The sequence below is a fragment of the Amphiura filiformis genome, chromosome 14 (assembly GCF_039555335.1).
Source record: "Amphiura filiformis chromosome 14, Afil_fr2py, whole genome shotgun sequence".
Taxonomy (NCBI): Eukaryota; Metazoa; Echinodermata; class Ophiuroidea; order Amphilepidida; family Amphiuridae; genus Amphiura; species Amphiura filiformis.
The window spans coordinates 41,643,735-41,666,045 of NC_092641.1; the positions used below are offsets into that span (position 1 = coordinate 41,643,735).

At 34.8% G+C, this 22,311-nt stretch overlaps 2 protein-coding genes across 2 annotated transcripts in view; one reads left to right on the top strand and one right to left on the bottom strand.

The window, feature by feature from the left end:
- Positions 1–9,294, bottom strand: part of LOC140169424 (gamma-aminobutyric acid type B receptor subunit 2-like) — a 39,226-nt gene extending 29,932 nt beyond the window's left edge. Inside the window, exon 1 of the mRNA XM_072192683.1 lies at positions 8,965–9,294. Coding sequence (XP_072048784.1) covers positions 8,965–9,294 — 330 coding nt within the window. The remainder of the gene's footprint in view (positions 1–8,964) is intronic.
- A 3,148-nt stretch (positions 9,295–12,442) lies between these two features.
- LOC140169031 (uncharacterized) lies at positions 12,443–17,218 on the top strand. The gene is made up of 6 exons (XM_072192318.1): positions 12,443–12,640; positions 13,998–14,120; positions 15,374–15,480; positions 15,724–15,795; positions 16,708–16,752; positions 16,964–17,218. The coding sequence occupies exons 1-6, from the start codon at positions 12,553–12,555 to the stop codon at positions 17,039–17,041; spliced, it is 513 nt and encodes a 170-aa protein (XP_072048419.1). The 5' UTR covers positions 12,443–12,552; the 3' UTR covers positions 17,042–17,218.
- The last annotated feature ends 5,093 nt before the right edge of the window (positions 17,219–22,311 follow it).

Genomic DNA, 22,311 nt, shown 5'->3' on the forward strand with positions numbered 1-22,311 from the left:
TAAGACACGAGTCCGGACTCGTTCAGAGTCCATTCCCAGTGGGGGGTCATTCAACTTTAATGTGACATGTATCTGCCTACTGGCATTGCTTAGTAGGAGCCTATTTGTATAAAAATGGGTCATTAGGTATAACAAATTGAAAAAGGGGTAATTGGGTATTAAAATTTTGAAAGGGGGTCATTTGGTGTAACATTTTGAAAAAATGGATCATAAGAAATGGAGCAAAATTTTATATTTTGTTTCTAATTTAAAAATTTACAATAACAAATTTGCAGATTCCACATAATTTTATGGCATTTTGATGATAAAATTGTAGAAAAACAAGGTCATTGTCAAAGGTCACTACACCACACCACACACTACTCTCCCTATTCACTCCCACCCTACCAAACCCCACCCCAGTGCACCTCACACAATTGACATTTCAAGGACTCGACCAGTGTTTACTCAGAGGCCGTATGTCTCAATTTTGGCCCAGTGAAAATTATTTTTGTCTCACAAAAATTTGTAATGCTGTATTACAATTAGTGAATTTAGGGAATTACTGGGCCAAAATTGGGCCAATTTGGGAAGAAAATGTTTCATTTGGCGCACCCAATTTCCAGAGAGAGTAAACACTGGACTCGACCCAAGTCAACCAACCAGCCATACACACAATGGTACATGTAACTCCTGAAGGTAAAATCTACATGTATCAGATCATCAGATCACCTGTATCAGACAGCAGTCATGTGGGGATATTTGTGTGTGTGTGGCACACTACATGTAAACTCTTGCACCCAGGGAATAGAGCAGCATACAAGTCATGTTAATGAATTGCAATGAATTCAAATACATTACATAAAAATAACATCATCATTATCGACATCATCATCGTCATCATCATCACCTTCGTCATCATCGTTATCATCATCGTCATAATAATAATACTAGCAGAAATTCACCATTAATTCTAAACATCTTTTCAAAATTGTCCCACACAAATGTGCAGTGCCAGTGAGTAGTGAGCACACACAAAGTACAGCACCCTAGTATATTAAGCCCCATGTTTGAGTACCAATTTACTGAGTGGGAGCTGAGATGTAGGGTCCAGTGTGCATGTTTTTCTCTTTCAGAGGAAAGTTCCATGAAAGAACTCTTTGATAATTTTTTGTGCAAATATTTAATAAAATTATGCATTTACATGTAATTAATTATCAATTATTTCATTTTAAATGATAACAATACATGTAATATGATTCTGCTTATTAGTGACAGATAAATCTAAATAATTTGGTGGATATGTACTATATTGGAAAATGGCCAAATAAGTAAAGTCAACAAATTTGAGATCTATTGAGACATTTTTAGATAATCATTTCACATTTTACATGGATTTAATTGGACTGGACTCGGACCGGACTCGGCTTCGAGTCCGAGTCCTTTTGTGTCCGAGTCCGAGCCGAGCCAAGTCTTTTAGTGTCCGAGTCCGAGCCAAGTCCGAGTCCAACAAAAAGTGGACTCGAGACCGGACTCGAGTCCGAGTCCGGACTCGAACGATACATCACTGGCACATAGTGTAACAGGCACAATTGAATCGTTAAAATGGCAACTTTTGATTTTGGGGTTTGTGGGTTTGGAGGCGCATATCTTGATCAATTCTTGCTCAATTTTCACAAACAGGGTGTCAATTGAGAAAGCAAAGTCCAATTAACAAAATGTATATTTCAGAATAATCCAAAATTATCAGGTTTTTTAACAGCAAGGATGACTACAACTGACGAGTCTCTTTTTGTGCCTGGTGTTGTTAAAGCTACACATACTGCCTTTGAGGAATACATTGGTAGAACATTGCATTTTTGAGCCATTTAGTTAAGACTCGGTGCATTTTCAGCCATTTTGGTTTATTGCTGACCCTCAATTTCATGAAAATTTGGTTTAAGAAAAAGTGCCAATTTTCATCGTTTTTTAGCAAAATTTTCCAAAAATGGAATTAATTTTGGGTCAGTTTTTCGTCTAATTTTGTTTAAAGTCGGGAGGTATTTTGAAGTCTCAGTCGCACATCTCCACCCAAACCAAAGGTGAGACACCCCCGGATCTGCTGGTACTGCGTCATAACATTTGTTTTTAACTTCTTTCATTAACTTTTTAATCAATTTTTTAATCAATTTTTGACAATCTCATTTTCCATTATTATCTAAATCCAGTGACACCTCATAATTATTGTTCTTGGTATAGGAATAAGCCTATTACTCGGGGCGTGAAAACTTCCACTTACAGCCCTGTTATATTGATTTTTCAAAGTAAAATGTTAATACCTATTTCTAAACATCGAACAGAAATTAACGAGATGTCATTGGAGCTGCAATACATAATAAACATGATGTTGTTGTTATAGAATGTGTTATTTTGACCACGATGAAAGAACTTGCCCTCTTTCAAGTTGGCTTTCAGAAAATATCGTGGTGTTAAATTGTGATTTACCGCACCTTTTTAAGACCATTTTATTTTATGAAATAATAACAAAATTGGTGGACTATTCCAGCTAAAATCCACACTACCTCTGTGAAAGATTTTTGCAATATCTTCCACAGAGGGAGCATGTTTTTTTAAAACGTAAATGGGTTAATCATTTTGAAACCCATATTCACCTTGTATTACCCAATTGTCTACTGTATTCAAAACTCATACTCCATCTATGGAGGACTTTTACTGGATTTTAAATGGAATATCCCTGCAGAGTGTCACCGGAATATGCGACCAAAATACAAAAATATCGGTTAGCAACGAAGGCATTAATATTGTTCTTCCGATAAATAGACAATTTCTCAGCACCAACTTCATGAGTCCAGAAACGCAATAAGAAGAGATATATTAATCACCTCGGATGATATCCTTAAAATCAGTAATATTTTGAACCATTATTTATAGAATTATGAGCTGGATATTGTTTTTCCATTAATGGTACTTGGGGGACAGTTCAATATGAAATGGGCTATTCCATTTAAAATCCACACTACCCCTGTGGAAAATTTTGGAAATATCTGCCACAGGGGGAGTATGAATTTCAGATGGAATGAGCACATTAGGTAGCTCCATTTGAATTCCATACACCCTCTGAGAAAGATGCAACCTGAATCTTCCCCCTGAAGGAGAGTGAGTTTCAAATGGAGCTGCTAATGTGTTAATTCCATCTGAAATTCATACTCCCCTGTGGCAGATATTTCCAAAATCTTCCACAGGGGTAGTGTGGATTTTAAATGGAATAGCCCAATGGATATCGAGGGTTGAGAACCAGAAAGCCTTAACTTAAGAAATGCCATTTAGAGAAAGGTTACTCAGACCATTTGTGCCATGTTCAAATACGATAAGGGTTCGGTTATCCACCTTTGCACAGTTATTTTGTGGGACCTAAGAACACATCAGACATATCGAACTGCATTCTGAATACGAGGAATGTACTTCTGATATGAAACAATTTAGATTTTTTGAAATTTGAGATATAAAACAATTTTATGTCAAATTATTAAAAATTGACATTTTTAATATTTTAACAGTCCTCGAAGTAAACTAGGTAGACTCTATAAATCTAATGCTACGTAGTTGTAGTGTATATCCAGGAGAAAAAAGCCGACTATCATATGAAAATATTGTGACCTTTTGTATTGAAGACATATACACGAAGTTTTACAAAATACCTGAACATTTTTGTCTCTTGCAAATAAACAGTTTTTTTCTTGGCTCTTTTCGGGATCTCAGTGATGCAAAACAAAGACAGATCATAGAACCCCTGTATATACGCTAACCCGTTCACCAAACCATTAATTTATTGAAAAGCAACCATTTCAATCGAATTAAGCAAACACTTAATCAAAGTAACCCATTTTTCAGCAAATGAATGTAGCAAATTTAATCTTAATTGAATGAAGGAATGAGCTTATACATTATGTTTTTAAAATCTAAAAGTGCATCGCAAATTAAATCTTACGCAAATGACGCCATTTGCCTTTGTGTGTACAGGGTCATAGATTTAATTTTTTTCACGTTCTGAGGCATCTCAAAAATAAAATGAATAAGATAAAATGGTCTTATTAACAAAGCAGAGAAAAGAAATGAACGTTAATACTAATACCAGGGGAATGGGCCTGTCAGCAAAAAAAATATTATATCTGTACGTTTGCGAACTATTAGAGAATAAATAAATTGAATATATTTCTTATATCTCTTGTGTAAGAAAATATCGTAAAAACAAAAAAAATATACATAGATATAATATGTTATTATCTTTCTCGTGTACCCACGGACAAACAAAGTATTTAAATTAATTTAAAAATATGAACAATATTGTACTAGGGCTATTAGGTTTTAAGAGATGCTATTGTATTTGTGTTGTGTATGTTGCTCTTATTCTTTTATTTTCTTTCTCCTTAAAGGAGTATTTCGTGATCCTAGCATCCTCTTTTTATGATATTTTTCAGTACATATCTACGAAATAAGCCTATTCCCAAAATTTCAGTTCATTCCGATTTTGCGTTTGCGAGTTATGCATGATTATGTGTATTACACTGCTCCAATGCGTTGAAATTCAAATTTCACGATATCTTTGCAAAACGAATTAATCTGCAAGAAATATTTTGTATATAAACATTATGTAGCCAAAGGTTTCCAGTGATATAAAAATCTCAACTTTTTTTGAGAAAAGTGGGGGGATGAGGCTGGGGATCACGAAATGCCCTTTTTAAAACTTAAAAGTTTTTTTGTGTGTTTTGTACTGTTTAAACACAAAATGAATAAGAATTATAAGAAACAAAAAACAAAAAAAACAAAAAAACCCCGAGTGCTTCCACAGTGCCAAGCAAAATGGTAATTTCTGCACTTTGAGGTCGTAATTTTGTCTTATTTTTTTAAACAACATATTGAATTCTATTACCTCCACGACCCATTATTCTAAAGCGCGCACTGTGATTTGTTGAAACGCGTCGCCTTTAATTTAAGAAATAAAGGGTAATCCATGATCCTTTACACCCAAATAATGTGTCCGAGGCAGTAAAAACGTAAATAATGGGTGAGGCGCAGCCTAACCCATTATTTGTTTAAAAACGTTTTTACTGCCGAGGACACATTATTTAGCTGTAAAGGATAATGCGGCACTCTATATTTCTATTCTTACCACAAAATGTTTGACGTTGTTTACCTCATGGTGGAGCGCTTATACGTAGCCAAAGCATAAGTGACAGCGGGTATTGCGGAAACATTGCGTAATGCTTTGCGTAGAATGTGTACGGGTGCAAATATGCTCCATCGCGCTTCGCTGTGCGCTGTTGTACGAGAAGAACATAAATTTCATTGCCCTGACCATAGACATACTTGTTTGTCTGGGGCCCTGACCACTCTGTCTTTCACGTGATGCGTTGCAACAAATCACACTGCACGATATTGAATATTCTTAGTCAGTGGGGTGGTCTAGTTCGTAGACACATAATCTGATTGGACAATCGCATGATTTCGGGTGTCGTAGAGGTGCGCGTATGTATCGCGTTGTATGCGTAGACTATTGCGGAATATTCGCACGCGCTAGCAGTACTCGCAACAGAATACGTGATAATAAAGGGAGTTTTTATGACGGTAATTAAAGCCTCCAGCATACTTTGCTGCCGCTTGCCGCTGCGGCACGCTGCAGGGCGTTTCAACCAATGACAAGCCCTTATTGTGTCCGTTTGTCTGCAATGCGCGTGCGCCACGCCGCTCAGCGGCAAGCGGCAGGGTAGTATGAAACCAGCATAAGAATGAGAATGCGCCGGCATCCACTACTCAAAATATTGGACCTGCCTATCGTCTATCATAGGTAGAGGTTAGTAAAAACAACAATTCCTATCGTATATTCTCTAAATGGGTTGTGGAGGTAATATTAACAATCATGTGGTCAGGGCAACGAACTTTGTGTTCTTCTCGCAAAAATGCGCATGGTTAAGCGTTCAACTTTTCCGCAATGTACGCTGTCACGTACGCTTTGGCGTACCTTGAGGTAAACAACTTCAAATATTTGAGCAAAAAGTGATATTTTCTCTTTAAATCGCACTATTTTGTGGTAATAGAATAGAATTAGAGGATGCAGCATCGGCAGATAATGTGTACTCGGCAGCAAAAACGTTTAAATAACGGCTGCGCCTCATCAATTATTTACGGACACATTACTCATGTTACTTCGGTGTAAAGGATAATGCATTACCGTTTATTTCTTATCTACACCAGGCACAAAAAGAAACTCGTCAGTTATATTCATCCTTGCTGTTCAATAACTTGATAATTTTGGATTATTCTGAAATATACATTTTGTTAATTGGACTTTGCTTTCTCATTTGACACCCTGTTCGTGAAAAACGAACAAGAATTGACCAAGATATGCACCTCCAAAGCCTCAAACCCCAAAATCAAAAGTTGCATTTTCAACGATTTTCAATGGGAACGCATCGTTGTATTTGTATTGCAAACAAGCACCACGGGCCAATCAATAAAGCACACAGTGTAACAGGCACAATTGAATTGTTAAAATTGCAACTTTTCATTTTGGGGTTTGAAAGTTTGGAGGCGCATATCTTGGTCAATACTTGCTCAATGTTCACGAACAGGGTGTCAAATGAGAAAGAAAAGTCCAATTAACAAAATGTATATTTCAGAATAATCCAAAATTATCAAGCTATTGAACAGTCAGCAAGGATGAATATAACTGACGAGTTTCTTTTTGTGCCTGGTGTATAATGATAGAGTTGCAAACATGTTTAAAACACACACTTATTGATTTTTGATCATTTAATTAAAAAATGTGCACACATTTTCCTATCAAATCACCTCATTATCATTACTACCGGGGATACGTCACCAAAGCAATTCTGTGATAAAATTGGCAAAATAATGCCTTCCTTGAAAAGCGCCCAACGTCTTCACAAAATGTGTTATTTTCATAAGCTAAAATTCTTATTAAGGTCTGGCATTCGCAGCAATTTGAATATACAAAACAAACAACACATTTATGATTTACACAATGAATACAAATTAAAAAGAGTCAAAGAACAACCATTCTCATACATGCTGCAGTCAAATTTATACACTCTAATTTCGTGCTATTCATTTTTTGAACGGAATCCCTACTCATTTATTTTTGTAACTATTCGTTTTGATAAGATATACTGTTCATTTTGATCAGGTATATTATTACTTTGAACCGACAATCTGATCAAAATGAGTAGTTTCCGTTTATTTTAACAAATTGACAAAATCTCCAACTCATTATTTGACAAGTTATCCATTTCATTTTGACAAGACAAACTATTCAAATCAAATAAGTTGGGTTATTTTTGACAAGACAATCTGATCAAATTTGATGAGTTTCTTTGTCATTTTGATGAGATTATCCGATTCTTTAGAGATATTCAATTCATTTTGAAGAGAAATCTGTGTTTATTCAAAAATGAGTAGATCATTTTAAGAGTGTATGTCTGGAAAATGTTTTGTTATGCTTAAATGGCTAAATATAAGCTTTTTTATTTGGGTCAGAAAAATTAATCACATGCATTTGCATAACGTTGGGGACTAGGGAGACAATTGCACGTACCATATCCCCTTGTCGAATATTGGAAATTTACGCAAATTTACTTTGACGCTGCCAGGGTGTTTAGGCCTTTATACATGCGTGCCCTGTTTAATTTATATGGTAATACGAGAAAAGATTGTAAATCATATATATAATTAGTCATAATTATAGTTTATAATATCATCTCAAATGGAAAACACATTAATTAATTACAAAACCAGCACACGAGTGTGATATTCATCATGCTTATGAAATAAACAGCGTTATCTTTACATACACACTGAGTAATCCCGCCAGTAGCATGTGCTAATCTCGCGGCCATTCAATGCCTTACCGTAATCGGACTACATATTATTTTAACGCAAATTAATGGCATTGAATCGAATTCACCGATTATTAATTTATCAGTAATTTGCAAATTTAACAGTTGCGGTAGCATATAAGTTAATGTAATCATAAAGCAAGGTCAACTTGTTGCCAATAACAAGAATCGACCGGATATAATGTCGGAAATGGAGTGTAAATTCATAGAAAGAATTCTTCATAATATTACTTAAGCAAATTACAAACAATGAAAAAACAAGATAAAAACCAATAACAAGGTTTGGTTCACTCAAGTTAATAATATTTGGAAAATATGAGCCATAAACATATGTAGGCAGATATAAAAGTATAGGTTACTTAGCAGATAACTGGGACATTCAAAATTATCCAAAAAAAATCCAATATGTGACCGTCCACCACAAACCAACCGTAAAGTCGGCAAATTGTATTCCGAATTATAGTGTAAAATGTGCATAAAGGTCGTATTCATCTAGTGCCTCAAGTTGGTGCTACATTTGGCTAGTTCCAGTCAAACACTATTTAAACCAATCAATAATCCTATTGTTATATTGTTATTATTGCTACATAGCAGCAATAATCCTATTGTTGAAGAGAATAGTAAGATTCTACCTATGTCTATAGAATTCTTAAATAGCTCTAGTCTTTGTTTGCTTTGGCTAAATCCTGTTCAAGTGGTGGGTTACAAATCATTGTATTTTGTCTAGGTATGTATAGGCCTAACCAGCAATTAACAATGAGAGGAGATTCCTTATCCTCGTTGACTTGGGGATGATTTGAAATTAACGCCAATTACGACTGTTTGATATTTATTACCAGCAATGTGGGAAAAGACACACATGTAGAACCGAAATAAGGTACCATTTTGTTGAAGGAACAAAGTTCAACAAACCATAACCCCGCTTCTGGATATCGTTTGAAGTCAAATGATATACCAATTTAACGCTTATGATATATATTTTTTCTAAACACAAAATTAAACAAAATTAAAAGGGGCCGACTTTACGGCTGGTTTGTGGTACTCTTCTACTTTTTCCCCTTCTTCCACTTACCTTTGTGTCATTCCACACCATTTTGAGATCGTATTCAGGTAAGATGTCTGATCTGGCATTTATATGATCCAATGCCATCTCCACTGCTGGTAAAATCCCACTGGCATCCCATACACCGCTATGTGAAAAGAACCCGCCAAGATAAATGGGAATTTTGCCATCACTTCTGATTTCATCTTCTACACCTGTATAATAGGTGTCAGTGTTTGTTTCTGGTTGAGAAGCATTGAATGATATCACCTGGGTTGTCACTTCAATACCATCGTGAACTTTGAATGCAGAGCTGACCGTCAAAAAGAGAATGCATCCCAACAGTGTTTGGATACTCATTGTCAATATTGTCTGGTTAAGCAACCATGAGAAAACAAAATGCTATGTGTACAAAATGTGAAAACAGCTTAATTTGCTTCTTCAGAATAATTTCTGCTTATCATATCATCAAAATGTACGCAAACGTGAATTGAAGAACAAGGCGTTTCAAGTCGCGGCGAGGATGATAATGACTAAACACCTCCGAATGAACCTATTATCTCACAGCAATATACGCCAAAATGAAATTGTTTCTAAAAGTGTTTTTAGAATAATTTGTTTTTAATGTTAATTTAGTGCACAGGTTAGGAAACTGATTACCTTTGGGAAACAGCCGAGTGGGATGGTTTTCAATGATTTTTGTGTGGGGGTGGGTGTGTGTGTGTGTGTGTGTAAAATCTGAATTTTCCCAATTTATAAAAGAATATATGAATATTAACTGTACATCATTACGATTCGTGTAAGGAAGCTGATTCCCTTTGGGAAATAGCCGAGTGGGCGGGTTTTCAATGAAATTTTTTTTTTATTTGTGTAAAAACTGAATTTTCCTATGTATAAAAGAATATATGAATATTAACCATGTTAACTGACCAATTCGTGATACCCAATCGCGTTACAATTGACCTGGTTTGGAAGGCACAGTATTCACCGAGACTGCAGCTGACCAAAATGTAAGAACAAAATAGAGGGGGGGAAGGGGGAACACAAACACAACAAGGGTTGTGGTATAAAAATCTCAACTTTTTTGGAGAAAAGTGGGGATGAGGCTGTGGATCACGAAATGCCTTTTAAAACGTTTTTGTGTTTGCTGGGATCCTATGTATAAAAGAATATATTAATATTAACTGCACATCATATAAAACGATTCGTGATACCCATTTGTGGTACAGTGGATGTCGTTTAGCAGACAGAGAATTGTATTTCAATTTCTTTTAAATTTAGCAAATATAAAGACTAAAAAAGATCGTGGAAATTTGGTGTAAGAGTTACATTAGACCCCGGCAAAGATTACCGTTTCATTTTTATAGCAATCTAATCTTTTCATTAGAAAAGGTAGAGGACATCTCCGTTCACCCGTGTGTGGTGAAAGACGTAATAATCACACACTCCTTTTGAAAACCATATCTTGCTAAACAAAATATATTTAGGCCAAAATATTACAATTAATATTGATTTGAATATGTTATTTTCATATTACATGCAAAAAAAAATGAAAAACTTAAAAACCGGCACAGGTACCTGATATAATTTCAACCATGTATTTCACTCTAATCACTGTTTCGTAGTGAATGTGGATGTGGATGACGGCGTACTGTCATTCGTCATTCATACTACAGGTCATTCATAAAAATATCAAACAAACTCGATAGTATCGACGGTATATTCTAGCCAAATTTGACCACCATCCGGCTATTTTCCCTATACGTAGGCCTACCATGCAATATTTATGAATATTAGTCATAAATGCCCATATTTGGCATTTAGCAATATACATATAATATACGCAAACGCGCTAGACATGCTAGAAATTCCCACACATGGGAAACAGCTAGCTCCTCTTTTGATGTTTACTGAAGTATGAAGAATGTAGCCTTCAGCACGTAAAATTGGGAAAACTATTTATTATAACAACGGTTTAGTTCCCGATACACTGTGGAGCGAGGAAAGTGGTTATTTGCATAGTAAGTACACCATTAAATCACGGCGAGATATAAATTGGGTGATGACGTCACAGCTCATTAAAGTTTGTCACTCTGTGTATTGCAACTTGTTGTAATGCATTTGAGAAAAACATCATGGAACGCGTTTTTGATCTTGTGAACATGGTGCGTAAAAAATATATTGGCGACGAAAAAAACCTGTTCTACGGGCCCGACCGACCCAGATTTTGAACAAATTGGGAAAAAAATTAGAACAGGGCTTCTATTTTCGTCGCATAAACGAAGGATTTTCAAACGGATTCTAAATATTTGTATAAACATACAAAAATAATGTAAAGCTACATCCAACACACCAACATTTCTCTCACTGCAATATTTGATTGCTGAGTAAACTTGGTTTTAGAGAATAACTTTATACGTTTTTTATACGTTTTTATACGTTTCTTTGTCTAATCTTAATATACACACTTCACTTATCCTTTTCATTTGAGCCGGCCTTTCATTTTTGAAAAGTGACGTGAGTTGAGATATTTGGAAATATTTTTGCCAATAATAGTTATAACTTTTAAGTGAATTGGTATGAACTTCGTAATTGCTACTGAGAATATTATGTAACATGACACGGATGCACTACACTAAATCCTTCCGCATTTGGTGTAACCATTCATAGTTCCGGTAAAAAATAGCACCTATGCGAAATATATCGGCGTCCCGAGGGAACCAAATTTGAGTGACTCTTGGTTGTTTTGATAAAAACGATAGAATAGGAGCTAAACATTACAAATCTGTTCAGAAAATGTTCCGAATCGAATGTGCATGGGCAATAGGCCCTCGGAACAATATCATGGCCGGAACTGGTAAGGAGGCGAGAGTGTCGGCTGAAATTCGGGATGGCGCTGTTCAGGAGTTCGTATCTCTCAAGTTTGTCTTAACTTGTCCCAAAAAATTAAATTTAAATAAAAGTTTAATCTTTATTTAAGACGTTGATTCGATCAAAATATTAAAAATGTTGTTACATGGGGTAGAAAAAAAACTTACTTTCTTGTATTTTCCCGTGTATTTCAATGGGACGATGATTTAGTGGTGTGTCCCCACACATAGGCATATGACTATATAATATCCATGAACGAAAAGGTCGCATATCATACTAGCTTGATGCAATATTTGGTGAAGAATCTTCATCATAAAATAGGTTTTACTATAGGCCTACCAAAGGTTTTATTGCATTGTGAATTATTTATATGAACTGGCAGGTTAATTTGAGAGTATCTGTAAAAGCGCCTTCTCAGCATACAAAACGTGGGGACTTTGCCTGTATATTTTTTCCGTCTATGGTTATCACAAAATTATTATAAATTTGATATGAATCACTTACATCATCGCCACATATTGAACTTCGGCTGCATGGGGGAATCCCCTAAAACAGGAAGCACCTGCGCAACCGCAATCAATCACTATTACACTACTGTATTAATGCATACAAAATTGTTACATCAACGCAATAATAGTACGGCTGTGCGCAATCTTTTCACAACAAACAGGTTGACAACCGTCTTGTTACGTGTATTAAAGTTTGTGTCATTTGATTTGATTAAACTGTCAAGAAAAATAGTTCAAAATGGTCAGATCTTCCATTAGACGCAATTCAACTTCCAGTGAACAATGTTGTTTTCAATTGCTGGGACTATCGCCGGGTGCATCAAAAGGTAATGTAATCGTCATGGGTAGACATGTACAGGGTAGGCCTTTGTGGCCTGTATATAGATAAAGCAAAAATCCAAATAATTAATTGCTAGGGCAGCCGGTCTGACTGTAACAGAGATACCACTTTAAAAAAAAAATCCCCATTTTGGTCATACTAGCAGCCTTTCATAAACCCTAACCCATCTTCCAAACCTTACCGTATAACTTAACCTTAGCCCAAGTAGCCTTTACCCTGACCCAGAATCTTGCTGTAACCTAGAGATATTGCAATAATACACATTTTTTCACGAAAAATGGTTTAAACAATTTTTGGAATTTTTCATTTTTTTTTTCAATGTATGTAGACAATCCAATGACCTATTTCTATGTTCTAGAATCTTCAGATCAATAATTATTTTATTTTAAAAACAATTCTGAAATATTTACAATTTGTTATCTAAATTTGTGTTTACCTCATTCCTCTATCATATAAGTAAAAATACACTGTGTTTTCTATGTATTTCTACTATATGATATTGGAATTATGTAAACACAAATTATAGTTTAGCACACTAAAGATAACAAATTGTAAATTTTTCATACTTTTTGTAACTTTTTTTAAATCAAATTAACTATGAAGAATCTCGAACTTCATAGAAGGTCCACATGTTTCCCAAAATCCTCCGACAAAATGGAAAAAAAAATGTGCAAAAAGAATTGATTGAACATTTTAATTTTTTTATTTTCTAATAATCCTTGCACGGAAGTCATCCAATATCCAAGTAACTGGATCAGCGATCAACTAAAGACATCGCCGATAAAACCCCTCACACCATGATACAGAGCTCCTGCCTGCAGAAAAAAAGAAGACAAGGATGATCACCGTGTCTGAATTTGCTAATACACATTTTAACAGCACACATAACATAATTAATATATTTTGAACAAGCACTGTTTATGTCATTATGAAAATTTTCAATAATAACCCTGCAGCAAATTTCCAAATAGAAATCGTCTTTATATAATGAAAAAAGAAGCGCTCTGGATGATCAGCAGTATTACAAGAACAGCACAAAGTTGTATCTTTTTCCAACTATACTTTAACTCCCTTCACGCGGGTGTCGACTGCAGACGACATGTTTCAAATTTTTTTTAAAAATTCAAAAATTTCATAAATGTAAATTTTCATGACCATACTTGGAATCAGTATGAAAGATGCATTAAAATGAGTACAAACAAGCCTAGTATTGGTTCAGTAGTTCTTAAGATAGCTCTTGATATTTTGAGAAAATATTTCAAAACTTGAAATTTTTCCGTTGAAGCGTATGGCTAGCACGCAGAGCATTAATATATTCTTATTATTTTGGTTTTTATTTTCAGAAGCGATCAACCAAGCTTATCGACGTCTGGCCCGCACACATCACCCTGATAAAAACAACAACGATCCTCAGGCTACTCGACAATTCCAGGAAATCAACAACGCCTACAAGATACTTATAAAGTGTAAGAAATGTGTCATGATTTTTCTTCCTCTCCTTCTTTTTTTAGCCTTCTTTTACTTCTTCTTCCTATTCATATTCTTCCTTTTTCATTTAACCAAACAGCGCTGTATCAGTATGTAATCTGAAGGGTCATAAGTCCGACAACCCAATAACTTTATTTATTATAAACCCTTATCCTTACCCTAACCCTTAACTTTGCCCTAACCCATAACGTAAGCCCTCCTAAGCACAACCCTAACCATATAAATAACCTGACTCTGTCCCTAACCTAACTTATCCTAACCTAATGCCATAAACACTAACTTTAACCCTTTTGGGACTAACGACCCTTCCGGATGTGAAGTAAACATTGGCAGAAGTAATGGCTCTACACTTGAAATTCATACACCCCCTATGGAAGATATGACCTTAATCTCCTGTACATGGGGTGCGGATTAAAAATAGAGTCACACTTTCAGGTAACCTCATGTGAAATTACCTGTGTGGCACATTAAGGATATGTCTCCATGGGAGCTGTATAACGGAATAGCCCAATGTTCTTTTCGATATTGTCCATGGGCAGGAAAAACATCCTATGATGTGTTTTTGGCCCCTGAACATATTTTAAAAGCAAAACCTCTATTGCCCTGATTCCAGATTTTTTGGGATTAAAAAAATATTATCCTGTTTTGACAAATGAAACCTATCTACATCTTGTTTCTCTTTATTTAGTTCCAACTGCCAATTAAATTCAAATTTTATATTCGAGGGAAAATTGGCCCAAAACGCATAATATTGTATGTTTCCTTACATTATTGCAGTCACATAAACAAAAAAAGTCAAAGACTTGGCACAAATCTAAGCATTGAACATTTTTAGTACGGGCAATGACTTCGCTCATTTATTTAATATTTTATCTTCATTTTGATAATTGTTATAAAAGATATTTGAATATGTGTTTTACACGGATTAGAATGCAAAGTTAGTCTTTGATTATCATTCCAAAAACGCACGTATTTGGCCCTTATTTCCAAAAATTGGCCAAAGTTTTGAATTGGACTTTTATTGCCAATTGGAAGTAAATGAATATGATTTAGTTGTGTTTCATTTGACAAAACAAGATAAGAATTTTTTTAATACCATAAAGTTAACACTAATTATCTGGAATCGTTATTCAGCTCTTCTTCCGCCCCTGCACCGGTGCTACCTTTTCATTTTCATAATTCGTCATTTTCTTTCAACTCGTGTATAAAACATTGCAACATCTATTTTCAGCTGAAGTCCAAGATGAACAGAAAACCGAAGAAAAGGGACACCAACGAAGATGGTGGAATCGCAGGGATCGAGAGTCGGAGAGCACATATCACTCACGTAATTCTCAGGTATTTTTGAGTAATTATATTATTATCTAAAAAAAAAAAAAGTAATAATATAATAATAAAAGGTATAATGGCATTTGTCAAGGATGATAATCTCTATAATAATCAAGACAACGGTGGCGGAGGGGACGTTCCAGTATGGAAGGTATAAAGTGAAACGTTTTTGTGAAAACTCTCACCTAGTATTAACATTTCGAAATGTTTATTTGCCTATAAAATAATGCCCGCGTTTCTCTATCTTAACAGGGTGCCTATTCCAGCGTTGAAACAAACACACAATATTGCAATATACCAATGAACCGTAGGAGGCGCTCTCGGGTAAGATAAGATACATCAGTAAAACAAAAAGCCACAAGCCTCAGCACACTTTACAGGAATTTGCTGAACACTGTGGCCAAGACAAATCATGTAAACCATTTAGCAACAATCTGAGACTTATAGTTATAGAAAGTGCATACCACAATTAACCATTATAGCCGGATCGCGTACGGCATTCAGTAGATCCATTATTTCACAAGAACGAATTAAAAAGGACTGTGCCGGGTTTCGAACTCACATCACCAAACATCAATGTACCGGGAGTCTAATGCCTTTTTGAGGTGTAACATGTGTCAGTGTTTTATTGCTTAATAGAAAAAGTTCGGCAGCGAAAACGACCATTGAGTTAATTAGTAGAGCGGAAAATCACATGTACAAAATAGGTTAGACCAGGTCTAACTTTAGACCTGCATGGTCTAACCATGGAGTTTAGTCCTACGGAGAAAGAACTCTTTGAGTATTAAATGTTATATTATTGTAGATGCTGTTAAGGGCAAATACATGTGACTCAATACTACAGTCAAAATAGTTGGCACATATTGACGATATGTTGGAGAGTGTGCCAACATGAGTTTCCTGGATTGGCTGAAATTTAACTTTTAGACTGTTCAAGGAGTAAGTAGAAAAAGAAAATAATAAAAGGTTCCCACTCCCCAAGTTTAACCTATAGTTATAGAGCAGGTCTAACGTTAGACCTGGTCTAACTTGTTTTGTGCACACGGACTTCAATGTAGATTCGAATATTGCTGCGGAGAATAGGAAACACCAAATCTGTCGGAATCGATTTTGGAAAAACACATGAAAAAACAAAACAAAAAAACAAGAAAAAAAACCCGTTGGCCTTTGGTATACTAAACCATGTTAGTGAATTGATTGTGTCCATTTTCAATTGTTGTTTTTGTCTCATTGCAGAAAGGAAAACGGTATCGGAAAGTTGCAAATACACAGATAACATGGGTAAGACAAAGAAATAAATTGGCCCAATATATTGAAATAAAATGTTATTAAATTGCGTGTTCAATCTGCTTGTATATTATGAACAAGATGAATTGCTTTTATATGAAACAAGAATAAATTGCAGTCACCATCGGAACGACAACATACTTATATAGTTAATGTATCGTCTATATAATGTAACGTTATGTCTTCTGCCAAATCTATGTTACAGTGGTGGCAGCCTCTGATAATCATCTGTGTCGTGATCTTCGGACCAATTGGGATTTTAAATTATTTAAAAGGACATTAAATTGATTAAATATTTAATTACTTTCACTTTGATTAAATATTTGTTTATGACTTTCATGAATGTGGTTTACGACTACATGTATATGGGGTCTTTTGGGTGAGAGATGGACCGTTTGGACCTGAATTTAGTAGACAATGTGCGATGTTTTTAAACACATTAATTTTTATCGTTATAAGATACGCATTATTATTTTTGTAACATTGTAAATAAAATATTTATATACTCGTATATGTAATTATTATTATTATTATTATTATTATTATTATTATTATTATTATTATTATTATTATTATTATTATTATTATTATTATATTATTATTATTATTATTATTATTGCTGTCATATTGCTTTATTATATCCTTATTACACATTTAACAATAACTATTATTATGAAATTTTTGTATAAAGTAATTTTCAGATATATTTCAATAAACATTAATTTAATTTAATTTAATTTAATTTAATTTAATTTAATTTAATTTAATTTAATTTAATTTAATTTAATTTAGGTTAACTTAATCTAATTTAATTGATTTGATTGAGTAAGTAACTGGCAAAATGTTAATACAACATATTGGAGTGTTTCTTCCAAAGTTCTGATTTGTTTTCCACCAACATTTCGGCAACACACTAGAATCGGATGAAGTACAATGTGGCACTTCTTTTATTGACTTTTGCAGAAGAAATAAATTGTTCCTGATCAGACATTCAACATAAACTAGAGCATTGTGTATTTGTTCTCTTTTCCTGTGATCTGACATGAGAAATTTAATTTGATTACTTATCTTTTGTTTACCATTTAAAGCTACTTCATAAAAAAATGGGAATGCCCTTGCCATGTAATCACAGTAAACAAGGAGTAGACTGTCCCACAGTCTCGGTTCCATCTCTGGGTAATTAGAGCTAAAACCACCTTCTCCTTCACTCCAAAGATTAATACCAACACACCACTAAACCCTAACTACCAGCAACAAAGTTATAGTGGTCCTGTAGCACTCTGTGTCGACGAAAACTCAATTAATCTGACTTGTTTATTCTTCTATCCCCTAATCCGAGACTGTTACATTTTGATAGTTAACTCCCTTCACTCCAAACGACAAGTGTTTCTGGAATGCTGCTAAAATAAGAAAACTTTTAATGCTACTTTATTGCACATTCTAGGGAAGTGTGGTTACCTTTTTTAAATAGCCGAGTGAGAGGGTTTTCAATGAAATATTTTTGTGTAAAATTGAAGCATCCTATGTATAAAAGAATATATGAATATTTACTGCATATCATATATAACAATTCGTGATACCCAATTGTGGCACATTTGATGTCGTGTAAGAAGCAGAGAATTTTATTTCAATTTTATATACGCCAAAATATTTTTTAATTGAGCAAGAATAAGGATAGAAAAACGTTGAAAATTCTATGTAAAAATTACATTAGACCCCGCCAAAGATTACTGTTTCGTTTTTATGGTAATCTAATCTTTTATTTCCTGAAAAAAAAATTGGGGTCTAATTTGGAATTATTATATAAATGATAAAAACATCGAACGTGTATACAAGAAATATGGTAGGTTCCACTATAGTATTATACTGATACACATGTATATACGATGTACTAGCGCACGTGTTCGGCGAAGTCAAAATCTGTATAATGTATTGTCCATGTAGAGGCCCGTTTATTGTCGGATTTATGTATGTAGAACACGCAGTTAACAACAATTGAGCGCTATTAATACACATTATTGTTTTTAGGCAAATAAAATTCCAAAATATGGTACGTTTTCTGCCTTTGCTTGTCACCTGGTAGGCCTATGTTGAAGTTGCGATTATATGTTCAAATAAGTTTCAAATGGATACCAACAAGACAAGTGGCCGAGCGGTCTATAGAGTATCCAAAGCGGTGCGCCGTGAGTTCGAACCCCGCCTCTGCCAAACTTACTTTTCCTTTTTTTAAATTTCATATTGGGGAAATGTGACTGGGAGAATTTATGTATGGCGTGGAGTGGTGTGACTCCCTTCCAAATAATTATCAAGCTTTGTAACGTTACTGTTGCGTCAATTATGATAGCCCTGCCTCATTGTCAATTCAAATATGGTAGGCACATAACATGCATGACCCAGTTCTATTGTCATTTTGCGCGAGCATTGGTTATGATCAATAGACTATCAATGAAAACCCATTTCAAATATCGCCTTGCTTGCTGAGATCTACATTGATTGGTCTTGCTAAGTAGCTGCTTACACAAACGGCAAGGCAGTGAGACCACGGACGTGATATATAGAAAACTCGTCTGACCCAAGATCGGTAAAAGTGAATTCTCACAAAATGCTGGGAAGTGGAAGGCAACTTGCCTACAGATTGGGAGGGTCCATGTATCGGGTTTATTTAATGTTATATAATCTACATTACCAGTCGTTCTCCATGGACCCGAGGGAGGTTCTAGGTCAGGAGTATATATGGATGGGAATTCCCCGAGAAAATATGACATCATTTTGGTAAATACCCAAGGAAATGTTGTAACGTGAAAGATTAATGTTTAATATTTATTTCTAGACTAACTCCAAAGGCTGCTTTATGTAAAATTCATTTGAAGATATTCCTAAGAGAATCAGCAACCTTGCCAATCTAATAAAATTGATCCACTAGAAGAGTTATAACAATTTTTTGATTATCTTTAAAAAAAATTTAAAAAAATCTCTTTAACATCCCACGTGCAAAGAAGATAATAATAAATATCAAAGATTTTTTTGTGTTAAAAATGAGCTAAATCCAATGCTAGCCATTTTTAAACTTTGCATTGGAGACTTTTAGGGGACAAAATGATGTTGAAAATAGTTAGAAAATAAGTTAGAGTTACAAACATATCCATTCCAATCGTTAAATGCCATTTAAACTTAAAATTGATTTAAAATATACCAGACAATTGTGACACAAGGCAGCTATTGGAATTTGGAAACGGCCATTTGGAAACGAACTCTTCAATGGTATTGTCTTCGAAGCTGTATTTCTGTAAAATTATGACGCACAAACATACAATTATCCACAAATCATCTTGCGCTATACATGTCATTGTTATTGTTAATTCTATTCAATTAAGCAAGTTTCCTCCTTCAACTACCTTGGCAGTCTAATCACAGAAGATGCAAGATGTATTAAGGGAACTGGAATGAGCGTTTTGAGCGTTTCGATAGCCTTTTTGGTGGGACATGAGAGCACATCAGACCTATCGAATTGCATTCTGAATACGAAGAATGTCTTTCTGATATCAAATAATTTTCATTTTATGAAATTCACGATATAATACAAATTTTATGACAAATTATTAAAATTTGATATTTTTCACATTTGGAGATATAACAGTCCTCGAAGTAAATTTTATAAATTTAATGATATAGTCTTAAAGTGTATGTAGCTGGGAGGAAAAGCCGACGATCAATTGAAAATTTTGACCTTTCATATTGAAGATATGTATTTTTTTCCCAAAAGACATAATTTTTTTTGTGTACACGTGTGTTTTGGGGAAAAATCCATATCTTCAATACGAAAGGTCAAAATTTTCAATTGATCGTCGGCTTTTCATCCCACTACATACACTTTAGGTAGAAATCATCAGATTTATAAAGTTTACTTCGAGTACTGTTAAATATCAACAATAAAAATTTTTAATGATTTGCCATAAAATGTGTATTACATTGCGAATTTCAAAAAATCAAAATTATTTGACATCAGAAGGCCATTCTTCGTATTCAGAATGCAATTCGATATGTCTGATGTGCTCTAATGTCCCACAATAAATACTGTCCAAACGTCCATACCCCTTCCCTTAAGGAGGTAAAGAGAAGAATTGCACTGCCTAAGTCTGCGTTCTCAAAATTAGACAATATCTTAAAAAACAGTGCCCTCAGTGTAGAGACCAGAATTCGGATACTCAACTGCTATGTCGTTCCTGTACTAATGTTTGGAAGTGAAGCATGGTCAATAACAACAGACATTAAAAGAAGATTGGAGAGCTGTGAGATGTGGTTCCTTAGAAGAATGATGAAGATCCCGTGGACTGATAAAGTGTCTAATGACGATGTCCTAAGTAGAGCAAATGTGAACAGAAAGCTGCTACGTGAAATCAGAGTTAAGCAGCTCAAATTCCTTGGTCATATCCTCCGAAAGGATGGTTTCGAGAACCTAGTATTGACAGGAAGGATAGACGGCACAGGGAGCAGAGGCAGGGAGAGAGTGATGTGGTTATCAAATCTGAAAGACTGGCTAAAAGAAAGGGGAGCTGAACATAAAGCGACAGAGCTTCTGGAGATGGCATATAACAGAGAATTGTGGCATGACATGATCGCCAACGTCCTATGATACCTAGAGAGAGAGAGTGAATTCTATACCCGGTATCTGTGCGTTTAGCTTCGAATTTCAATATGCACGGCGTCATCCCCAGGTAAATAATTATATTTGTACAGACGGAAACTACACCGCCAGCCACTGTTAGCTCCACTTACAAAATAAGCTGAATTTATAATCCGTCGCTGAGCGACGAACGATTGGTATTTGACCAATAAGGTAGCTCGCTTTTCACAATGCAACAAAATATGTCCTACTTTATTGGCTAAAAACTATCGCTATCACTCAGTGATGTAGTTGAAATTCAGCTATATAGTGATGGCTTTCCAATTTTATTTAACAGAGTCAAAATACTATTGTTGACGGGGATTCTTGAAGCTTGTACCATCTCTATTCCTATTACATTACATAGTTACATACAACATACAAGAGCTTATAAATGAGTTTAAAAGAATGTTGTAAGCTTCAGTCTGCGTATTAAAAACACAGTCTGCGTATTGAAATCAAAAACTGACAAAAAATTGGATTTTATATACGAGACATTGGTTTTTAACAAGATTTCTAAATTCCACCTCGCATAAGCGGCCATTTGGGACTTATGAAAATTAGGCACTGCTTCACTACTTGGATTTTCGAGGATTGTTATTGAATATGATTTTCTAAAATAAATGATTATATGGATTCTGTTGCAATTAGTATGGTGGCTTATTTAATTAACCACTAAATTTTCGTAATTTGACTGGCCATAAACTCTTATTATTTTTTTTAATTACCCGGTTTTTGCGCATGGGCAGACGTAAGTAACAGGTGTATGTGACATAGTCTCGGGCCAGACTGTATACTGCTATCACGAACATGCATGTTAGAAATGACGAGCGTTAGGACCGACACAAACTGGCTGTGTAGGAGACTATTGTGACAGTATCACAATCGAC

What these genes read in the sequence shown, in the direction of transcription:
- LOC140169031 (XM_072192318.1), top strand. Translation starts at nt 12,553, where the DNA reads ATGGTCAGATCTTCCATTAGACGCAATTCAACTTCCAGTGAACAATGT. An exon ending in ATCGCCGGGTGCATCAAAAG is followed by an intron (nt 12,641 to 13,997) that starts GTAATGTAATCG and finishes TTTTATTTTCAG; the next exon opens with AAGCGATCAACCAAGCTTAT. An exon ending in ATCACTCACGTAATTCTCAG is followed by an intron (nt 15,481 to 15,723) that starts GTATTTTTGAGT and finishes CTATCTTAACAG; the next exon opens with GGTGCCTATTCCAGCGTTGA.